The sequence below is a fragment of the Trichoplusia ni genome, chromosome 10 (assembly GCF_003590095.1).
Source record: "Trichoplusia ni isolate ovarian cell line Hi5 chromosome 10, tn1, whole genome shotgun sequence".
In the NCBI taxonomy this organism is placed as follows: Eukaryota; Metazoa; Arthropoda; class Insecta; order Lepidoptera; family Noctuidae; genus Trichoplusia; species Trichoplusia ni.
Genome location: NC_039487.1, coordinates 10,990,031 through 11,015,130, shown reverse-complemented (window position 1 = coordinate 11,015,130; position 25,100 = coordinate 10,990,031). Strand labels below are relative to the sequence as shown.

General features: G+C 34.2%; 2 protein-coding genes across 5 annotated transcripts in view; both read right to left on the bottom strand.

Annotated features, from left to right (window-relative positions):
- The window catches only part of LOC113497891 (calcium-transporting ATPase type 2C member 1), a 43,716-nt gene extending 25,089 nt beyond the window's left edge, over positions 1–18,627 (bottom strand). Inside the window, exons 1-4 of one of the 4 annotated variants that reach the window (XM_026877682.1) lie at positions 18,334–18,627; positions 18,086–18,169; positions 8,032–8,142; positions 336–501 (exon numbers count right to left, since the gene is read on the bottom strand). In XM_026877682.1, coding sequence (XP_026733483.1) covers positions 336–501; positions 8,032–8,142; positions 18,086–18,169 — 361 coding nt within the window. In that variant the 5' untranslated portion in view covers positions 18,334–18,627. The other 3 variants (XM_026877683.1, XM_026877681.1, XM_026877684.1) reach the window with 3 other exon arrangements.
- A 910-nt stretch (positions 18,628–19,537) lies between these two features.
- LOC113497892 (NADH dehydrogenase [ubiquinone] flavoprotein 2, mitochondrial-like) lies at positions 19,538–23,773 on the bottom strand. Its single transcript, XM_026877685.1, has 7 exons — positions 23,640–23,773; positions 23,400–23,525; positions 22,445–22,635; positions 21,625–21,772; positions 20,980–21,039; positions 20,500–20,576; positions 19,538–19,702 (listed from the first exon to the last, which is right to left on the bottom strand). Exons 1-7 carry the CDS (start codon positions 23,673–23,675, stop codon positions 19,603–19,605), a joined length of 738 nt encoding a protein of 245 aa, XP_026733486.1. The 5' UTR covers positions 23,676–23,773; the 3' UTR covers positions 19,538–19,602.
- Positions 23,774–25,100: the final 1,327 nt, after the last annotated feature.

Sequence of the window (25,100 nt, the reverse complement as noted above, 5' to 3'; positions counted from 1 at the left end):
ATTACAGTCATGTTTAATGTAAAAAGCAATCTAAACGAAAAGGTGTTCGATAGGAAAATGACAAAAAAAGTAATGGAATAAAAAGTGAACTCGAGAGTTAATGATTAATCGTCTTTTAATCGTGAGTCGTCGTATCTACTAGTATTATTTTAGGAAACAGAACTAACTAAGCTTTTTATAGTCATTTTTCATCAAAAAATAATGCAACGGTTTACTCAAGCGCATTTGGGAGGAGGACTAGTTTTTGACCCAACCGCAGTCCTTAATCATGAGCCGACGCTGCGACGGGTTCGCGTTACGCCTTCATATACCCTACTTTATCAAGCTGAACTTACCAAGCAGCAGCAGTATAAGTGGGTTCTGGAACTGCTCGATGTACTTCTTCCACAGCGGCTCCTGTTCCTTGACCTGGAACTCGTTGGGGCCGACGAAGTTCATCCGATCGTTGGCCTCGCGCCATGAGAGGCCGCGGCGAACGTCCACGTTCAGACGTTCAGCCACCTGGGACAAATAAAGATGGAAACATTCAGGAACAGAACATTCACTTCAGGAACATTGCTCTTCAAGACAAGTAAAGGTGAACTTAGTTTTTTTAAACTATGGAACAACGGAAACGCTCAAGAATCCAGATGATAACCTATAAAACAAAAGCCAATATCGAATATGGCACAACACCAAATAAAATTAAAATCAAATTGAACCCAATCGAATGGTACGGATTTGTCAGTTGGCTGATTAAATCTTGATGGCCTATTGAATCCAATCGCAACAGATTTAGCCCGGGTTGCGTGTCTGAACACCAATTAGATTACTTGGAGATAGCCTGCCCACTGCCCAGTAATTGAGTAATTAAACTGAGATGAGTGTATTCATTGGCTGAATTAGAGACACAGATGAGTTCTGAATAGAGGCTTGTTAATATGCTGCCGTTTCAAGAGCCTTGTATTATCGCATAGTATACACTTTCCACTACAAATGTATGTTTTTTTAGAGAAATGTAGCTATTTAGCATTTTTGTAGTTTATTTTGATAAAAATCAGGAGCACCCTTGATGTACAAAGGAGCTGCTTAATAAATCAAATCTAATTTTTCTACTATGTCCTGCCTTTTTACTATTTTAAACAATAAACATTAAGTATCTAACGTCCCAAATCGCAATTTTTTAAAACCCTCACTCTGCGGAATGGAATCCTTGGATTACGAGAGTTTAAACAATATTCAAGTCACATGCTCAAAGACGTCCAGGCTCAGGACAAGCATTCTAGATCACACAAAAGCCCGTTAGGTTAGGTCCGCGAATCGAACTCGCTACACGTCGCGCGTACTTTGGGCATGGTGACCTCAACCACACTATTATCCATGGAGCTTCAAACAGTCTTTCGAAACATTTACAAACAGTATTTCGAAATTAATTATAATTAGAAGGATCAAACGTATATATCTATAACTGTCACTAGCAAAAGTAAATGTTTCGTAGCAATTGCCCTATTTCACAGGCGATCGGTGCCAACACACCGCGGCGGCATCACGCGATGTGAACAGCTTCACTAACCGCGAAAGCGTGAGTGAAACATTAATATCGAATAATTACTCTTTGATCATTGATAACTCATCAGCTGGAAAAGTTTATCTCATCTATTATGAAAAATATTTTCTATTAGTTGTTTCCCGCGGTTTCACAGCATCCGTGGTAAATGTTTTAATTTTATTTTTCTCACCGTTTAAGCCTTCCCTGGACTGCTACAAATATTTGAAGACTAAAATAAGCCATTTCAGTTGAGCCGTTCCGGAGCTTTAGCTAGACTTACGAAGAGCAATTCATTTTTATATATAAGAAGATGTAACAGTAGACTTTGTGCTCAGGTAGCCAAAGTGGTTCAGGTGATCACATCATCCACTGAGCACCACGTGTCGCGGGCTCAATCCCGTAGGACAAGCATTTGTGTGATTCATGTATACTTGTCCTGAGTCTATAATGTGCCTTTGTATTAGACATATTCGTTTTCGTATTTCGTTTCATGTAGATGGGCGTTCTAACTGGATGAATAGGCAATGGCTTTTGTACTTAATCTTATGTGACTGAACCGAAGAATAGAATAGAAAAAATCTGACTAGATAATAGGGTCCCATCCGAATCGTTGGTACTATCAAAGGTTTCTAACTACGTAATCCATTCTAGATATACCTACGCTCTTACATGGGTTTCTTATGTAAGGTCTGTAAGATTTTAATCTTGGAAATGTCTGAAATTGCTTCAATGCCAGCTCCCAAATACTTTATATACCATCAAATACCATGTAATACAAGATAAGTAAAAACAATCTGTGTCACGTATTTGATCTTCGTTATCTCCTGTCTTAAATGTGTGTCAGATTTTATCTTCTATTATTTATACAGCATTACTTACTTTGCTTAGTCTCAGATGTAATCCACGAGTAATCTAGTTTGTTATACGTGAGAATTAAGTGACTTGAGATAGTTAGTATTCGTAGATATCATTGGAAATCATGATATCGCTTTTTCTGACAAAATAACCTGCAATTATTTTATTTTTGCTTGCTAATTTTGAAGTTTTTTTTCTGAATTTTGGTTCAAGTCAGATTATGCATTGTCTTACAACTAGAGTCAAAGTCGAATTAGAGTAGGTATTATATTTATAAAGCTGTTTTCATGTTATCTGTGTGGTACCTTCGTTGTATCTGAATTCTATAACACAAGTGCTTTTAGCATTTTTTTTTTAGCAACTTACATTGGGTTCCGTACAATGTATGTGATGTTGTCCGCATTTATATATTTATTTATATATCTAAAGATCTCCCAGACAAGAGTTTAGAACAATGAGTGATTATACATATACAACTCGGACTAGTGTTATGATTTATAGAATTGAATTTAAATTTCGTTAAGTCTTAAATAGCTATAAATAAGCCACGGACTAAAAAATTTAAGTGCATCGTATACTCATTTAATTCTTAAGGGTTTACCATTAAGTGCATTATAGTGGGGACCATTAAGGCCGATGGGGGATTATTGGAAGGGGTTACCGCGGCGATGGTACACAAACAACAAGAAAGGAACATTAGAGGGTTTTAGTCAGTACGCTGACACTCTTATCCGCTCAAACCAAATCGAGACGACTCATTTGATATTTCCCATCCATAAAAAGGGGTAAACCTCATAACGGGTGGTGATAATAATTATTTGCTACACCTTGAATACTCGAAAGAAGTAATGACAACGAATAAGATGGATCAATTGTTATGTCAAGAACGTTTGGTACACAAGGCAACACAGGGTTTTCGTTCAGACACCTGGCTTAATGACGCCAAATAAAACGAATGGATGAAAAACTACAAGAGGTATTATGATAAGAAACACAAGAATGATAATTATCATTTGCTGTGCTTTATTATGTGAGTATTTCGAAAACAATCCGCAATTAAGGAAAATCTGTTTTTATATTTACTATTTGAAAACCTGAAGAGCTTGCTTAATTAAAATTGTTTACGCAGTTGTTATAACGAAAACCTGATTTACGTAGCGTTAGTTGTTAATGTAAACGGAAGTTTTAAGCACAATAATATCCTAAACTAACACTTTTGATGGGTTATATAATATTGTTTGCTATTGGAAACAAACTATAGTGAAAATAACAATCTTTTTCATGTTATTTTAGTCTGTTGTGTTATGTATGCGTACAATGTTCGCAATAAAACACTTTTTCTTTCTTTCTTTCTTATTTTACACTTTTTATGCAAAAATGCTTAGCTATGTATATGTATGCGATGGCTGGTTAATAATTACAGTTCTCCGATAACAATGTGTAATTATCTTTAAATACACGAATCTACCATGCGAAAACTTATTAAAATTAGGAAAATGACTACGCTTTTAACAGTAATCTTAATATCTAAGTAATCTTAATACAAACATATTTTTTTAAGATATAACACCTAACAATCTCAATATAGTATTTTAAGCCTTTTGCATAGGTATATGTATGTATATCAACTAAAATATTTACATATTATTCGACATATTTAAATCATAATATTATACTATAGTATATAATTAACAACATGGATTCAATAACCGGTCATGGTCAGAAAAAACACGTGGATCCCGCAAGCATGTATGTTAATTTTAGCGGTATAAAACTATATAAATATTGACCAAAATATTTCTAACAGGTATATATGTTGATGGACTGTTAATGGATCGATTCTCTCAGATTATAACTAGCTGTTGCCCGCGACTTCGTGCGCGAGGTTAGAAGATATAGACATTTTTGAACGGAAGCCCTCGAAGCTGAATAATTTACGTTTTTTGTCCACATTTTCCATTGTATCTTCGGTCCTATTAGTCGCAGCGTGATGTTATACAGCCTAAAACCTTCCTCGGTGAATGGTCTATACAACACTAAAATATTTTTTCAATTTGAACCAGTAGTTCCTGAGATTAGCGCGTTCAAACAAACAAACTCTTCAGCTCTATATATTAGTATAGATATAGATTAAAAGTAATTTAGAACTTCTAAAATAATATAATAGGCTATAGGCATAAATAAATTGTTTTTATTATTTAGGAACCGCCAATAAAGAAAAGCCTATTATACCGTTCGCCTTATCTAGACAACTAACCGCAAAATATGATATGGTATATAGATCAGATTCAGGTTGTAGTAAAATTACCACAAAACTATAAACAGTTTCTACCACAGATAGAATATTTATACCACATAACAAATCACCTCATTAAAAAATTTGAACAGTCGTCGTTCTTATTTTCTTTCCTTTGCATTTCAACCATTTCACCCGCCATGCTTTAATCCACGAATTATCATTTTATATTAACTCTAATCTCTAATCTCTCTAACTCTAATCAAAACTTTTTACTATAGAAAAATCTGAAAGAAAACAGGCCTTTGCCACGCAGTGGGATCTCACACAGGATAGAAAAAACTACTACAAAAAGAGCCAACTTAGAAATCCATATCTAATAACAGATAATAAAACCTTCCTGAATAAGCGAACCTTAAAGATAGCACACCATCAAGAGAAACAGTTCATCGCATAAAAGTTAATGATGAACATAATTGAATAGCAGCCCATTAGAGCACGGGAGTTTAACACAACGGATCATATAAACTAATTGCTATAGAAACTGGGTCAGTATGCAAATGGGGCTGGAGATCTCTTGACATTGATAGCTTCGGTAGTATAGATATCAAAGGGGTAGACGTGAGCGGTGAGAGGCATCGGAGTGCATTGTTAATGGAAAATGGAATACTAGGTAGGGACGCTATGGACATCATTCGTATAGCACAGGGATCTTTAGACCAATGGATGGTATTTATCATGAAGTAGTATTAGAAGCACGTTTTGATGTTGAAATCAGGGATTCTAAAAATGTTATGTCGTAGATCGAAAAGGTCTATAAAGAAAAATAGTAAAGATGAAAATATTGAATGGAACTTCTAGTCAAATTTTCAAACTAAAATAATACCGTCAGTTCAAGTAATACATTTCAGTGACCTAAATATTGATGTGCTCGTTATTCTAAATGATGACGGAACTCTTTTATGATTTAATCGCTAGTATGTATAACTGCAACAATACGAAGTTTCTGTTTGCTAGAAAATAAAAGGTGTTATGATCCAAACTCTAATAATTTGTGCAAGTTCATACTGATAGGTGATTCATCTACATGAGAATCGCAAAAATTTAGTAACAGAGCTATCTAAACCTTAGATAATGTTAGGACAGATGCGTAGGTATGAAAATATTAAATTCATTTCGTCCCTAATCTGTGTCTAAAATCACGTACAAAAAATAATTATATCACAACGGCGGGGTTGGTGGACAACCTGATTTCAGACTTGAACCGCCCGACGGACGCGGACATTAGAAACACCCATCAAAAATCTCAAGTATGCTTCCTCCATCGTTTTAAGCAAGGTGGTAATTACTTCGCGTAACTTGAACCTACGTCCTTTGGATTAACAGCCCAAAAATTATACCACAAGCCTATCATTACTACCAATACATTACAGAAAATCTTTACACGAATAAAGCTTGAGAAAAAAGCAGTCATTACCCAACCTCCCGTCTTATTTTCTCTGGCTTCAGCCACTTTTTCAATTACCTCTTGTTACCTATCCAGACAGCCACGACAGGTCCCTATCGCTTCCTCGCTTGATTGGAGTATACTGTAACATTATCGCTCCCCTCGATTCTCGTTAACGCTCAGGAAATGCGAATAATGGACCCAAACAAATGATTAAGACGCATTTTTGCTTCATTTTATTTGTAGATACCGTAATTCGTGGTGTATCGCAATTTCTGAAGAGGACATGTTTTGGAATTCTATGGATCATAAATTGGCAGTATTTAATCAATAGTACGAAAATAGGAGGAACGTGAAATAAGTGACCTAAGTACAAATATAGTTTTTTAAATTACTAATTTATCATTGGAGAAAAATACCAACAAAAATGTCATCGTATATCTAAAAACTTTATCAAAGCTCAAAATCTATGGAAATCAATAGATACAGGAAGATTGAAAGAAGATAAATCCAAAAAAATACAACTCGAATACCACATGCTCATAACATTATCCCTGCAATACAAATTTAATCCGAAAAGCGACACAACATTTTCAATTTATTTGAAATACAAAATTGCTTTTGCCGTACATTGTCGCGTTTCAATCAATCAAGTGAGCTAACAATCGAATTGAATCGTCGATGTGTTGTGATGTTTCATCGATCTTTAGACTCGGCGCGAATGTTGTTATGTGAAGTGGATATTGGAGGTAGGTATCTATTTTTTCATTTATTTATTCAAGATACACAAACAACAAAATATCGCCATACTGTGAAATAATTTGTGGGCAATCTATTATAAAATGTGCCTGAGTATAAAAATTGTACGAGACACATTTTCTTGTATACAAATAATTGACTGTTCTACTGTATATACGAGAACAGATTGCAACACACGTAGGAAAAAACTCACTTCGTACATATTATCAAAATGTTTTACTTTTCATATTTTTTTTTTGTAAAAATAATAAATGTTATATTTTTTTTGTAGTTCATTTCAACTGCGAAATTCTTTAAGACTAAACACCAAAAGAAGAGCATTTTCCCACTTCAAGTTTCAAAGAAAATCGAAAGTATTGCTACACATGTGCTCGTGCGTGAAACTCACACGTCACCTAACACCGTTCTGTACATGGCTGAATAAACAACTGGATATTTATTGCGTCCTATCTATTAATAGACTGGAAATTACGTATAGACAGTACAGATTTACATCACACCTCTTTTTTAAGCCGGAGAAACTGGTTTCACTATCTTTTAAACCCAATTGGACCCTAGTAATGATCCAGGGTTAAATCAAATACATTGCCCTGATAACATATGGAACAAACAGCCAATTTGGTTTTAAGTGATCGGGTAAAACGGGAAAGTGATTGAGAAAACAATTGGCTCTTTCAAGTTCTAATAACCGAGTGTATACTTCATTACTGGGGATTATTAGATTATACGAACATACATTTGTATGATCCACATACACATGACATGTAATACCATATATTAGAGTCCATGTCAAAATCAGGGGTAAATCAAATTTCGTTCGAAATATCATCATTGATAACAAATTGATCCCCAAACAAAAAAACAGCAGTGCCGTGAATTTTATGCACAGATGGCGAAAAGCAAGGACATAAAAGAAGAAACATAGAGACGTTCTCTCGTTAACCTTATGAGAAGAGACCCAGCCCTTTTTAGTCGTCGGACACAGGTCCAACGTGCAGAGGAATCGTTGAGAGCATTAATCTATAATGTGATGAGGCATCTACTAGGGATCATTCACCACCGCTCTAAGAGAGAACGTATATAAAGAATCCAAAGTAGATGCAGAACTACATTATATTTTACATGTTATGTGGAGCAGTTCCTTAGATTTTCCTCTTACATAAAGAAGGGGAATATATATAAATGGAGGTTGTATGGATGCGTTACCTCCTCCCAGGCCAGTATGGAGCTCTCCACGGCGCTGATCCACATGTCGCCTGCGCCTGCGCTCACGTCGATCAACCCGCGGCGGCCCCCGCCACCCTCCTCCGTGGAATGCTGCAACAAAACAAATATACCTTGTTACATATTGATACAGTAACTCCGCATCGACTTAAGGTTAAAAACAAGACCCTATCAAAGATTAAGTCCAAAGTCCAAAAAAAAACACTGAGTATTTCTGGCACTGCTAAAATATGTATAATTGGAAAAATGATTTTCCAAACGAATAGAAAATTAAGATCATATAAGTTTAGTGTTTTTTATTACGAATTCAACCGGTGTTTCAATTGAAAACCAAAAAAATTGTTTCGGTCTAGTTGGTAAACGATTATAACATCTATGCTTTGTAGATAAAAAAAAATATTTAATAGGATTATAATAATTTGCTATTTCATTTTTTTTAGGGTAATTATTTTAATACTTTTATTTAAAAAATAAATATATTTTATATCATTTGATAATTAGTTTTCTTGTTACTTCACAGACTAATAATTAATTAAAGAAAATGTGCACGAAATCACTGACACGCAAAGATGCTTGTATAAACGAAGGCATGAGAAAGTTTTGTGGCCTTGCATTGTTCAGTGCAGTTACAAACTAGCAATTTATACTAGTATTAAAAATACATTGAGATTGTGACGTTACGTGAACTAATCTTTGTATCCACAGACCCGTTTTAGACTACATGTCAATCTGGATAAACTAGACAACATACAGGATGTATGAAAACCTCTGTCCGCTCCTTAAAGGATATATAAGTGACATGCCATATGAGCTAAACAATATTGAAATAAAATGTAGGTTTTCATAAAACATAAAAGTATATTTCAATAGTAACGACTTAAACTAACAACACAAAATTTTGGATGAAACATAGTTGTTACGATTAATAGGAAATCTGAATGATAACATTTCAAATTACTTAATTCAATTGATCGGGGAAACTCTTGTGCATTATCCAATAGATAATCCACAAGATACACTACAGCTCTTTAATTGATCGGAAAGGTTTTTTCATAATACGGTCTCGTATACAGTACAAACATGATTAGTCCCATCCACAACGCGGCAATTATCAAAATCACATAAATATATTAAAGAAAAAAAGATAACATAAACACAATCTGTCCTTATCAAGCGGAGTTTCTTACCGACAAACATAAATCAGAAATCTATTTTACGTCAAAGACAAGCGTATTCGTTATCAGGCAATCGCTTCATTCAGAAATCGTACGAGACATGTTCGCGTCACGACCACTCCATCGGTAAATCACGACTTCTTCATACGTGGACAATAAGTACTACAGTAAGTATATAATCTTATTATCCAAGAATATATATAAAATCAAATTATCATGAAATTCCTTTACAAAGAAAAATCAGCCTTAAGATTAAGTGGAAAATTACCAACAACATAAAATACAAGAAGAATAAAGGTTTTCCACATAGTCAAAAATGTGTTACTAGATTAGATGCAAGTGAATACTACTTAAGAGAAAAAAAATGTAAAATGGTAATTGTATATGATACACATTTCGGTAAGAAAAGATTGAATCAAGGCTACAGACTTCCTGTTAACGCGGTTAATGGCACGACCAGGTTAATAGATAACGGAATTATACAAAACACTAACAAACAACATAGTTGTATTAAAAATATCGTGAGTTATTTCAATTAGTCAGTCAGGTATATAACATGTCTACCGCTTTGCTCACGAGATATATTTTGAGATGCCTGACTGATCATCAAGAAACATTTTAAGGCTAAATTTGGCTTCAAACATAAATTCCATAGAACACTAATAGTTACTAATATGGACCGTAAAAACACTGTTTTTACTTAAATCGCCAAGAGAAAACGTCCATCGTTTCTTTGATAAAAGACGGATAAATGATCTGATACTTATATTATTTGCACAAACACTGAGGGCACATCACACACGTAATAAAACAACATTTAAAAGGACAACAATACCTGTTCGATATCGCAAGTATGTGGTCACGACAACGCGAACAAAAACCTATGTTTTTATTAAGAGATAAACACTAAAAACACGTTTGCACGCACCGTCGAACCGACTCGGACTGATCGTAAACAATTAAACAGCAAATGAACGATGGCGCCATATATTCGTGTACTCGTGAAGGCAGAATAATCAACTGTCTAGTGAATTTCGTTCGTTACATTATAATAATTACGTCCTGAAACTATGAAGGACATGTGATAGGGCGCAAAGAGAGCTGCACTGTCTCCTTACACTTTTAGCTCGATGGGGCACCAATTCGATACAACCGGAGAGAGATCAGAGCCAAATTTTACTTTCCAAAACACGGACACTGATATTTATGTCACAATCGCACACAACATTCGCAAAAGCCGGTGCGTAACTGATGGAATGCCACGACAAGGTCTCGGACAACGGGAACCAGGGTCCCTAACCTTACTAGCATCACCTTCATTGCTTGTTTAATATATTCAATTGATTGTAATAACCAGCGAATACTACCTAGATCATTTGATCTCAAGGTGTTCTAAAAATGCTCGTATTCTTTTGGAATGGACTACAAAATTAATTAGAGATAATGGAAGAAATAGGTCTTTATTTTACGTACTTAGGGTTTTATGCTAGTATTAAGATTTGGATTAATATTAGCATTTCACTTTCGTTCCTTGATATCTGTCAAAAGTCAAACGACCACTTCAAAGGTTCCAATAAACTCTTCACATTAGAAGAAGTGGCCACAGCTGTAGATATAAATGAACATTTCTTTCGTTTTACATATTCATAGGTCTATTATCAGTATTACTTTGCATTTAGTTGAATGAATACGATTTATCTCGTCAGGGTTAACCATGCGAAAGAACTCGATAGGCTGCTAAACAGACATGTTTATGGAATGGATAATGTGATTAAGGTCGCCATTATGGCTAAAATTAACACTGAATAGATCAAAGGCAATGGTTTTAGAAGTTTCGGGTAAACAAGTGATTAGAGTAAATAGTAATGCAACTTGAGGATGACAAAATAAAATATTATTATCCTCAAACTGTGAAATGTTTAATAGTTAAATCTGTTTTGCGCATAATATACAGATAAAACTACACTATATAGATGTCTCTATCCTAAGTCAAAATTAAAAAAAAAATATTTAAAAAATTAAGTATGACAAGAAAACAAATTTAAAAACAACATTACAAAATATTATGCACAAAGGTGCTGCTTATTTCTCTATCAATTACCTACTACAGATAGTAATTTACAACTCAAACTAATTAAAGTTTTCGTGTACTAACGAAACAAAATTTGATAAAACCATATTCAATCAATTTAGTTAGTAGTTCCGTGTGTTATATGAAAACTGATTTCGTATCGAACCGAAGCGAGAAAATTGCGTTTTGATACGACAGCCAACGATTATTTACACGTCTCACGCAGATCACTCTGCATTAGAGTAATGAATATTATAGGGTATACATAGTCATGAAATGAACGGATTTATTCTGAGAGAAACAGGGGCAAAGCAGTACTTAAAAAAGAAGAAAATTGATGTACCTACTAGTAATGTTATCAAGATTATAACCTTCTAATTTTAAATCAGATCAATGGAAATAAATATTATATATCATTATCATCCACAGCCTTTTGATGCCTTCCTACTGCTGAGCATAAGCCTCTATTTTCTCGTGCAAATTTCTACGGTCGTATGCCAGCCTCACACAGACTCGACACGAGACATTAACCATATCGTCGAACCATCTTGCTTTTGGACGACCGACGCTTCTTTTGTTTTGCCTTGACCACCATTCTGTCACCGCTTTAGACCACCTAACACTATTATAATAGGCATATCTCAGAACTATGCTTAAAGCATAGAAATAGCACTAATTCCGAGTCCGTAGTTCCAAACTTTCTGATAATCCGCTTGTCAATGAAATTCCCCGTGTAGTGACGATTCAAACAGATAGTACGCGCATGATCTGCATTGTAAGAGATCAATTACACCAACACGCGGTAAAGTTGTAATCAATTGTTTATTATTACAAAATCGCTTGAAACTTCCAAAAAGTTTCAATTGAGATTTTAATGAGATTATGAACCGTTTTTGTATCAAGTTCAAAAAAAAAAAACTGCACATAAAATAATACAACATTTATGGAACAAAACGCTACCGTAACAACCTTCATAATTATGAATTTCTGTATGACTGCACATGGACATAGGTCACAAGCAAAAAAACCGTAACTATCGATTCGTTTCGCTTGCGCACACATTTTACCTTCCTATACAAACAATACCCACATGTATCACAATAATTATGAACGATGCTTATTCACACTTCGATAACTGAAACATAAGGTGAGAACCAGCAGCAATTTAAAGATACAACATTCATTATTCAAACCCAAAACTGGCATCACAATTTAACATGAAATTTAGGATCTAAAATACAATAACTGTCTACCGAGGCTTAACCGCAACACTGCAGAATCGTATAAAAGAAATAGGTTTTCATATAAAGACAACAACAAACAAGAAAGTATTGAAGAAGCAATTATAATAACGAGAACTTTTTCAGACGAAGCAGCTGCTTAAATTGCTGTGAGCGAGCGTAACGTTGAAAATTCAATATGCTAAAGAGAAATATTCTACTAACAGAAACCTTCATGGTTGTTAGTCATTAAGCGAATATTAAAACACAATTTCGTATACTTCTAACTTCAAAATACGTTATTCGTTAAATAATACAGACTTATTACTCAGAAAATAGCAAAAGACAAAACAACTGCCTTATTGATCGAAACCGAGACAAATCTGAAGATGAAGCAGTGGTAATAGCAGTCGTAATAAAACAAAACACGTCAGGTCAATCAAGACTTGGTTGATAAATGATAGACGACAGTTTTCTAAACGTAAAAGCAATTGTTACCCGCATCTGAATGCAAATACATAATACGTCACGACTAGAACATCAAAAGTTACAAAAATATCTTTACCTGAAATAGATATACCCTTATTCTAGAAGAACAGACATTACCGTAGTATAAGTAGTAAGTACTATCTATCAAAGGATAGTGAGGACAGTACATCATTATTATAAACTTCCCTCGACCCCAAAAGGGATCCGATGTTAGCCATAGGACGGACGTTAAGCCATCTCATTCGAGACCCTAATCTTTCGACCGACGATCTCTATAACCTTGGATACGAAGGGTAACCTAGATTAAATACTGTCATTATACTGGATATGCTAATCCTTAGGCTTCATTACGTAGGGACCTAATCAATCTTGCATGAATAAAGGACCTTTTTTATGTCGAGTCCCGATAAAAACGAATTCTAGACTTCAAATGTGTGTTTTCAATGTCGTCATATAAAAAAATGGTCGTATCCCTGCTCACTGAAATATCATCAATTGAAATTGTTGGACACAGACTGCTTACTCTAATATCCATTCGATTATATCAGCTTAGTACCAACAATGCCAATCAGAAGGAGATCATACTACGGCTAGCATTAACGTCCCTATCCCCATGCAGATAAAGAAAATACATCAGCAAAATAAACATTTTCCTCCGTTAATATTTCAGTAAGAAGAAAATGATTGAGAGCCAACATCTAAGCGAACAAATAGTTTTCATTTCAGTTCCCATTCAGCTATGCTTAAAAGGCAAAACAAATATTTACAGTACATTTCAACAAGCCGTGGGTAAAATGTTCTGCAAACATTTTTTGTCTCCATATTGTGACCTAGTTGTGTTTCTCTTTATTTGGAGGGATTTTTGTTGGGTGCTACCATTTTCATTAGACCGTTTGTAATGTTTTCTCGGGTTATTTTTCGGTCGTTTTAATATCTCCGTAGTATTCATAGATGAGTTTTCATGTTTCGGAAGATGAAGGACCGAGTTCTGCAGCGCAAGTTGAAGATCTACGTCCAGTAGTACTCCCGCAATAGACCGAGTTGATTGAGATTGGCCTCCCTACCAGAAAGAGAAAATTTATGTGTCCATGACTTTCTGCAAGTCCAAATTTTGCAGTCACCTTGTTTCAGCTGTATACCCGCATTTTAAATGAACGTTTGCCTACCCTCCATTAATCATTTTACACTCATTAACATTCATGTGTATGGAAATAGCTTTCCTTAGCAATATATTCCTTAGTTACACTACCCCGTGCTTTATGCCGATGAGAAGATAACAAATAAATAAATATAAGTATCAAATTGAAAAGGCTGGCATGTAAGAAAAGCTCACGAAAACTTACCCCAAAAATATATAAACTTTAAGCATTAAACCTCAACAATAGAGTGTCGTAGAATAAACAAAGCACGACGAAATTTTCACTTATTATTAATGTTAACAAAAGGGGTTACAAGCAATTAATGTAATTATAAAGTTCTGACGCCTGCCAATGTGAATTACATATTTTATTAATTTAGCACTAAGGGAACTTTTCAGACATTCTAAGATTTTAAGGTCGTTATTAAAAAGCTTAATGTTGGTTCGATACGAATCAAAAATAATAATCACTTGTTTCTGTGCTGGGTGCCACATTAAAACGACAATAATCAAATTGAAACAGTACTGAGTAATTATTATTAGGCTTAAACGAAAGAGATTATTTTCTTGAATGTATTTTTACTAATTGTGACATTTTTTAGATTACAGACGTAACTGAACACAACTGAGACTAGTTAATTTAATACTATAATAATAAATAATACCAGTCTATTTTCCCCCACTGCTGGGCACAGGACTCTTGCCAAATAGGAAAGGTTTGAATAAAGCCACGCTAGCTCACTGCAGTTTGGCGATTTTTAGATTCTTATATTTGAAATAATTGAAATAATCTTATATTTGGAATCCAGCTTTAATTAAACTATTTTAATAGATATTTAAGGTTGCTTTACATTTTGATAATTTTTGTTGAATACATAAATCAGTTTAAGGTTTTATGATGTAAACTCAAATGGACTTTGAAAACTGTTTTATAGATGACACCAATTGTTGCACTTTATATTTGTACTTCCTAAATAAATTTTGAAAGAATATTTCAGTATTAGATAAATACTGAAATATTTTTTCAGACAGACCAGTAATTTTTCAAATGGCATTGATATTATTCAGATTAGTGTGGATAGCGATAGGAGTACCTCCATAAATGCCCATTTTGTCCAAGCTCACAAGTAGTACCTAAAAATTTAAAAAACCTTCTATTGTGTATTTAAGCTCCAACACAAACATAAGTATGTAATTAAGGTCAAGATATGCTTAGAATAAAATGAATGCATTAACTTTCATTCCACAAAGACATAGTATTATCTAGTATCAAATGGACACATCTTTTGAATATCTTATCACAGACAGTATTAAAATTGATTGCCAATTAAAATCAATTTAAAAGCAGCATTTTTATAGATTTTCAGATAACTATATTAAATCTAGATAAGGATGGACCTACTCTTTTATTTATTGACATCTTGTATTAGTAAACAGGTGACAATTGTAAGAGGAAGTATTTTTGATGTTTAGTTCCGGAGCTGAGTAGTTAAAACAACAAATTTTACAGAAATTACTTGATTTTGTTACATCCTAAATAACATATCATTTTATTAGTCTACAAATTTTGTTTTTATTTATTTATAAAATGTAATTTCATGAGGAACTCGCTAACTTATCTATTTTCTGCCTCGTGGATAAATACTTGTGGGGTATTTGACATAAAATAAGCTACATCCTATAGCATAAGGAAAGGGAAAAATACCACAGTGCGTAAACAAATTGTATCTGTACCTATCTTTCAGTATTATCTAGTGTTACAAAATCCTCTTTCACTTTTTATGTGGCTTTTTTTATTACATATATTATGTACTACTTAAAAGAGGTTGAGCTATTTGTTTAAGTATGTTTCAACATTCATCATTGTAGAAACAACACTATAGAAAAGAATACACTTCATTGTACATCATGATAATATCAGCAGTAGTATAAACATTCTGACAACATCTCTCAAGATCTATCAATGCAATTTTCTAAGATTTTGTCCTCTTACAGAAAATATGTTACTGAGAAATGGTGACATTATAACTTGGAATATGGTTCCCATTATGTCACTTTGTGCACCTAGAGCCATCTCTGTAAGAATTTTAAGAGTGCCTCAAAAATGGACCATTTGAAATAAAAAGTTTCGATTTTGATCAGCTACCAGAGACCTATCCAGAACCCATTCAGGTCTTTGCTGTTCCTACAAAAAATTAAGTTTTGTTTGATATCCAAAAATTAAAATTCCATTATTACTTTAAAAGGTAAAGTAGAGATTCAGAGATTGCTTTTCTATTTCTAACATTAAAAAATACAATTCATTTCACTGAATCATTTTGATGGTAACATTTGATACACTCCTAGTATACCAAAGAAAGATCTAGAAGAGTTAATACCTTCTTTTTTTCAGTGAAAGTTTTGTAGTTGCTAAGAAATAGCCATTAATCTTAATAGTTGCATTCAGAAATATTCAAAATAATACGTTGTAAGTATATACCTTTCAAGAGTCCAATGGTCATTTTAAAATTGTTCATCTCTTTAAATAGAATTACATTTAATATTTAACTTGATTGACTTAGAATTTATTCCAGTATGTTTATTACTACAGATGCTTATGGCTGTTAGTTTCTGATTTGAGAATAATCCTGCATTTAATCATATATTTCACCCAGTGTTTTGCCAAGAGTGATAGACCTTTTCTAAATTTTACTTATCTAGAAGTTCATCAGGATCACAAGAATTTAAAACCTAAAAAGAACATATCTAACGCGTTGAAGTGAAAGTGAACGTGCGAAAAGTAATACGCACCCGAAAAATAACTAAAAAACGAGTTGGCAACGTTACAAATACGAAGGATCACTAAATACAACTTTCTGTAATAAAATATGGATTATAAAAATAAGCAACCGCAACACCTTCATCACTCAATACATCCAGAACGATCTAGGTCGTAAGCCGCGCATACGTAGGTCAAAACAGAAAATTGTTATTCTTATGACGATTTACAACGGTTTCTGAGAGGTCCCCACACCTTACATCGATCCAATAACTATGAAACATATGCTATGACTAATCTAAACATTAAAACGCGACTAATCAATAACATCTTATACAGTACACAAACAAAATCAATAATTCCAACAACGATGTACTCACCACACTGGCGGTGTCTTGGCTATCTAGAGAATACTTGTCCGTTTCCTTCCCTTGGTGGTCGTTGGAGAAATTTTCATATTTGCGTGTAGGGCTACTTTTCATTGTTCACACAATGCCTTTCAGCTTAGGCCTCGATAGACATTTTCACAGCCGAAAAGACGACACGAACAATCAACGAATGAAAAATCACTGACTGACAGCACAAGCAAAAAGGCCGCAATGGCAGACAATTGACAGTTCAACGCAGTTTGACATGACATTTTTTTGACACTAGAGATACCCTCCAGCGAGATTAAATTCGACTACTACTTCCCTCAAACTCCTTTAGCAGACACTGGCCTATGATCACATTACACATATGGTTATAAGAAACTTATATGCATTCGCATACGAGAACTTTCGTGATTCAAACTACATTTTCATTCTTTTTGCGTATGTCTTGTTTAGTCGATTAAAAAATAAACTCATCACTATCGCGCGTGACAGGTTGCGAACACAACACAAGTTACACAAGTTGGGGTACTACTTTTAAAGTTTTAACTTTGGGTTTTGTTTATGTTTAAAAATATTTAAAATAAATGAATGAACTATGTTACTCTGTAACTGTCGGTGGGTAGAACAAATTATAATACAGATTAAAGGTCAGCAGCTTCCAACTAAGCTGAAAACCTACCATGAGACTTCCTTACATAGACTAAACACAGTACCTCGTATGTTAACCTCAATTATTTACCATTAAAAGCAATAACTAACAACTGCATATATATCTCAATATCGTTACACCAATTAAATAAAAGACACTTACATTTGAAGTTTGGTCCCAGGACACATTATCCCACAATTGTATTGCTGTGTATTCCTTATCATTTTTATTATTTCTACGGAACATCTGTAAATCAACACCATTTTGACACTGCAATTTTATTTTTAATAACTTTAAGTATTATTATCACTTCAAAAGAGATCTTATTTCTTGTAAACACAAATTAAAACACACAACACTCATTTAAAAAACATTTTCTTCTGCAAGGTTTACGTTTTTTTCCTACTCACCTAAATTATATTATAATGTATCTTCTATGTCATACTAACAGGACAATAGCGAAAAGACGACTAAATTAAACTTCAAATATGGGTGTTATCAGTGCGTGAGTGGTTTCGTTATACCTACCCAATGATGATGATATCTTTAAACATTACGAATTACTTGCCTTATCAAGGCGTTTTGATGTAGGTACGTAGGAAATATTGCTTTTTATATCTTTTTACCGTTACTTGCTGATACAATGGTTACAATACAGACGTGCTTAAATATAGTTATTTACTTGTTTTTATTGATAAAAAAACTTGATTAAACGTGGGTACACGTGTGGTATACTTACGTAGGTACCTACCTAAATAACTTCAATCAGCTTGATAAAATAGCAGGTACCTACAAAAATAGATCTAAAACTACAATGAAATATGCTATTAGTCTTCTGTTTATTTTATTCGTGTATATAGAAGGCACTCGAAAATTGTTTAATTCTGTTAAGATCTTTAACTTGAATGACGACCTTATGTGATGGGTATGTAGTCGAAATAAAAAAGCTAAGCGATTTATTAACTCAAGGTTATGTTTATCATACACTAGCTTTTCGCCCGCGTCGAGGTCGGTTATATCGCGTTTCCAAAAGTACTCTTCGAAAGTCCGGGATAAAAACTATCCTATGTTCTTTCTCAAGGTCAAATCTATCTCTGTACCAAATTTTATTAAAATCAGTTCAGTGGTTTAGACGTGAAAGCGTAACAGACAGACAGTTACTTTCGCATTTATGATATTAGTAGGGATTCCGTATTTAAACCTGGTTGCAGGGACGTTATTGACGGAAACGACGCTGTCCTAGGCAGTAGGCACACGATAGGTTACCGGCATCCTACATAATAAGGATGACAAATAAATTTAAGTATAAAAATATAACTGTCAAAAATTGTACTTTGCGTATTTATTGGATTCTTCTCAAATTTTTGCCGCCATTTATAGCCCCTGGATGGGAGCGGGGTGTTTTTTTAATTACGTAGGTATCAAACAAACAACTATTTAAATAAAACGGAATCATTTATTACAGTGGCATTTTTGATTTGGTAATCTTTATTTTTCTTTTGCAATTGTTTTTAGTCGAGTTTGTTTTGCTTTTTTAAGCTGAATTCCTTGAAATTGTTTACCTTTTCTTAAGTGCTTGAACGCATAAAAGGAACGAAATCAAAATAAATAAATAACAAATGATCTAACATGATTTATTTAAATATTCCCTATGGTAACAAATTTACAAAACAGAAGGTCTAGCCCTTGAGGGCATCCTGTAGTCCGTAGCCGGGGCCGGTCGGTTCTTCAGACAAAGATGTCAGACCACCCAGAGGTTCCGATGCGAATCTTCCACTCCTAAAAGAACAAACATAGTTTATAAAATATAATGTACCTACTAGAAACTAGCGGTCAAGTGCGAGACGGGCGGATAAAATAAATTGTGAGAAAACTCAGTGATCGTAATAAGCATTGTTTAATTTCGATCTTGATTTTTTGTGGATCGTTTGAAATATCAATGGTGTCAACTGTCAAGCTATCACGGTTCGTGGGATTTAGCCTAGGGAAGGACTAACAGCGGTGCCAACCCCATAAATTAGTATGGGGTTCTTTATTTAAACAATCACTTTATACTAGTAAATTCATGGGAAGGGACCTGATCCTTTTAAAAGGCGTACACGGGGACACAGATCCAGCAGAGGAATTGTTGAAAACTTTAATCTAATATGTGACGGGCTAACTTTTAGGGGTCCCACCTGTATTTTATAAAAGGACAGATGAAGCCTAGCTAGTAGCTGTCGTAATTTGTCGAGGTAAAACAAGTTTAGGCTATCGGTACAATTATCTTTAAGGCCACCTGTTTTTCACATGGATTTAGAATTGGTAAATGTAGAAGGGGACAAAAAGACAGATGTTTGATGCATGTTTCAAGGACCCCAGTGGGTCGAACTTTAGGTATATTAGATTCGTCTATCACATTATAAGCTTGCCTATTGCCAGACCATTAAGACGTTACAAAGTTAGATGCATTCAAAAGCAATAGACAAATAATAATGATGGTTTTTTTAACTTCCAACTATTATAGCCCTTTTACAAAGGTTGCTTTCGACTCATCTCTATTTATTTTATAAATTCAATCTAAAAGTCATACAGACCTAGGGCCAGGCTTCGGTTTCTCGTCTCTCTTGAGCTTTTCTATGATCTCTTTTGTGTCTTCAACCGTCAGATCCTCCTGAAACCGAGTTGGTATTTGTATAGTGAATGGATTGTTTTTATTGAACCGCCCTTAAAAATTGTATTCGAAGAAATATACTTTTTCTTCTAAAATTGCATTCAAGAACTTAATCTTTAAGTCGCGGGGGTTTCACAAACATTCAAGCTACATTCATAAAGATACCCAGAGTTAGGACAAGCATTCGTGGATCACACAAATACTTGCCCTACGCAGGGACCGAAACCGCTACACGTCGCGCTCTGAGGGTTCGGTGATAACTTCAACCACTCGGCTTTTGACAAGCAAAATATTATTCTCATTGACGATTTACCCTTGTATGTAAAGATATCATAATGCATAGTATGCTTCATCATAGTACAGGTTTGACACTTTTAGTATAACGAGACTGAATAACACTTACATAGTAATCATCGTTGACTTGAATCATAGGAGCATTTACACAGGCGCCGAGGCATTCAACCTGAAAGATCAAAGTTAATGCATTAAGAATTCAGCAGCATCTAATGTGATAAAATAAAATCATGTAAAACTGTACTTAGATTTTTTTTGGGAAAATTTTATTGGTCAGACTGGCGCCGATACATTTAAAAGAAACATTATTTTAATACGCAATACTTATTACCTTTTGTAAAAAATAATGTTAGATTGCCACCGTTTCATAAAAACCCGTTTTTATTGGACGGCCGAAAGTCTCAAGATTGCGTGTGCATGATCTGGGCGATTTCGACAAATCGCAGCACACTTACCAAACAATGTAGCTTTTTGAGGATAAAAGTTTAAAATAAGCCTATCATTATTAGGCCCTTTCTATGCCTATTTATATGGTCCTGTGCTAGCCTCATCCAGACTCGACCCGACCTTAATTCTGTCATCAACCCATTTTGCTCCCAGACGACCGACGCTTCTTTTGCCTTACCTTGGCCACCATTCTGTCAGTCCCCCTGCCGTCATTTCGTCTGGCCAATTGGCTTGCTCAGCTTCACTTCAGCCTCATTATTGTGTCACCGACGTCTTATATCTAAGAATGATTCTATATTAAACCCACCTCGGAAATGGAGAACTTTCCACAGGGACTGTTGCCACCGACGGAGCACTGAGTAGTTTCGGTGAGCGCCTTCAGGATGGCGTCGGAGCCTCGGAGCCAGCAGGGAGTCGTCGTGCAAATCTGGACGTGGTATTTGCCGATGGGTCGTCTAAAATGTTAAATGTTTTTGATTAAATCGGTGGTATGGTAAGTAAGTAGTATTCTTTAAGCGAGTGTTCATATCAAACATTAGTCAGCCGTCGACTATGAGCATAGGCTCTGGGTAACTTGTAACTATTGCGTGTCTTTCGGCAGATACTGTGCGTAAAAAAAAAAGTGAACAAATTCAACTAAATATTTGTTATTATTAAATCGAATTTAATTTATCCTTAACTGAGTTTTGGTTAATATAAATTAAAGTCGTTTCTTAGTTAAATTAACAAAAGGACTGGTAAACAGTGACTGATGGGCAAAGGCCTCTTCAGCTTCAAGAACTCTACCCAGGCCACCTCAAACAATGTTAAAGTAACATACAGAATTTGAGCTGCTAAGAGTGCAGCTTATTCCATTTAAAAAAACTAAGTTTAACAGATTAATCCAGAACTACATGCATCAGGTTTAAATATATGTAAGAACTTGGGGAGGGAAAAAAAAATTTTGTTGTGTAAAATAAGAATACTTTCTGTAAAATTTTCAGTAATATCCAGTGTGAGGATAAAATGGCCTGGGTAAAGTGCTATCCTAAGCCTTATAAATCAATCAAGGTCAGTTCTCGAATAATACTAATCAATCAATCCTTGTAAATTATTGCATGAAATCAACAAGTCTCCTCAAAACTGACCTGATAAACATGGTATAGAAGGTAGCAACTTCATAGACCCTCATGCGGGGTAATTTCAGGATTTCAGCTACTTTGTGCATGGCGGAGATGGGCAGCCATCCTCCGGCCTGACGCTGGGCCAGGTCCAGCAGGGGAATCATGGCTCCACGCTTGTGTCCTTCAGGGTAGATGTCTAAGAGGGCTTGGACTCTCTGGAAAGTTTGAAAGAAAGGATTTATTTTCAGAGCTACATTCACTGGGCAGTAATTTTAAATTAAATTATTTCATGATATGATTGTTCTAGAAAAAAAACATTTTTTGTATGCTATATTTTTATTTAGGTTCACATATTTTAATGAGCCTAATTCTATTTACTTTTAGAGGTGTAATGTTCACAAATAAACAGATAATAAAACTAGCTCAGTCAATAAAAAAGCAAAGGAAAAACAAATTGGTTGGGTGGGCCCTCAAATTTATTTTATTTAGTCCATTCATAAATGTTGCATATGGAATGTTAAGAAAAGTTATTGTATTATTTGTGTAGCAAGCAGGTACAGATTTTTTATGTGTTCACTAGAATTAGGGGTTAATACAATCTAATTAAGAGACAAGAAAATACATAACAATGTAGAAGTTACACCTAATTGTGTCATTTGCTATGAAGGTGAACATCTTTCAAACAACAATCATTAAACTTACAGAAGTTTTCATTTTCATACTAACAACATCAACTCAATATAAGAAAAAATATTGTGCAACACTGAAAATACATTAGAGTGCTTATTGGACACCATAATAGTTATCCAAAAAACGGCTATGTATATAACCTTAAAATAGTGAGAAAAAGATCGAATATTGTTATAGAAACTTAAGGTAAATTCTTGTTCGATATGTCATAAATAATTTTATTTGTCTAGTTTGAATTTAGAGCGGCGAAAAGAAGAATGTTTTGCAAAAACAGATGACTGTCGCTAACCTTTTGGTTGGCCTCTGTGAACTCGAAGGGGACTTTAGGGTTGTCCTCAGGAGTGTCTCGGTGGACGAACAGGCTGTCATGCTGGAGGGCTGAGCTAGTTTGCAGACTCCTGGATGAAGCACGCAACTGAAAATACGAACACAAAATCACTAAGGTAGGCACACAAACGTCAAAACGTTATTATATAATACGATTGTTTACAACAACCACTAAGGTAAAATTAACTTTTATCTAACATACCAGGCCCTGAACTCCAGTCCTGAGGCTGGAAAGCATGGTTATTATTACAATATTGTTCTAATTTCTTAAAGAATAATATTGCGAAGCACTGTTCGCCAACACTGATTTGTAGCTAAGTTCAGACTTTTGTTATCATATTGAAAGGTACGTTCACGTACTTGAATCCTTATCTGTAGTCTTCCGATAAGTGGTATTTGCAGGAAGGCAGAATTATTGAGTTTTTAAAATTTGAATTAAAATAAAGGTATTTTGCTCATTCAAACTTAACGTTTCAATGGTGAATACCATTAGCACTTGTTCTATGACTGTTTACGGGTAGATATTTTTGTTAAAAAATTAAGTTTCAGAACGCACTCTTTTTTATCACAACTAACTTCACGTCTGACTGTCATATTATAAAATACACTGTAAAATAAACCTTACGCCAATGACATAAAGATATAACTCATATTTGAATATAAAATATATTTTTCATATTTTTCTTAATTATAATAATATAATCTATATCTCATTAAAATGTTTTGGATTATTCTAGTAAGATTGGTAACTAATTAAGTAATAAGTATAGTATAACATTCATGTTAAGTGAATTGATTGATAAAAAAAAAATATACATGGACATTCCCTACGATATACTTAATAGCAAAATATTCTTAAATGGCTATTGCTTGTTACATTATTTGATTTACTATAAAGCTTGAGTATTATAAATCTTATGTGCATTACAATTATAGAATCACACACATCGCTGAACAAATATCTAAATAGAAATAAATGACTATAAATAACCACACTTGCTTACTGCGTGCTGTCTATTTTAGATCGTTAATTAAGTCCTGACTGAATTCGTCATGACTCTTTAAGCGTAACTCAAATGACTAATGATCTTTGAGATTTTATTAGTACATATTAAATCTTTAATATATTATATTAATGTGTTCTTATTAGCGATAAGAAGATGGCCCATTGTAGCACCATGTTACCTACTATTTACCATTATCGATTCCTGATACGATAGAATATTCTTTGTTGATCGCCAACGAAGTACGTGGTGTCCAATAAAGAATATTTAAAATAGGTAATAATATTTAAGCAGCACGATTCCTCTTTTTTGTTTTACCATATGAATATTAGGCTAAAAATGTTGGTTTCACCACCAATAGATACAAGTACAATGTATTTGAATTGTGATAACGTAGGAAAAAGTACTGAAATGAAATAGGCAAAAGAAAAGTTGAGAGAAAATGTTTTCAGAAAATTCTTGGAAGAAGATAGATAGATTGTAGGTATCATCCAAAAAAATAACATTAGAGGCAAATCCGTTTTCTTCCAAAAAGCTATTAAGAAGAATTCAATTCAAATTGATTGCAAAAAGCATTAAATCACGATTAAACTTTATTTGAATAACTAGAATGTTCGCATGTTTTGCTCCTAAAACGACAATAAAATACTGGAGCTTTT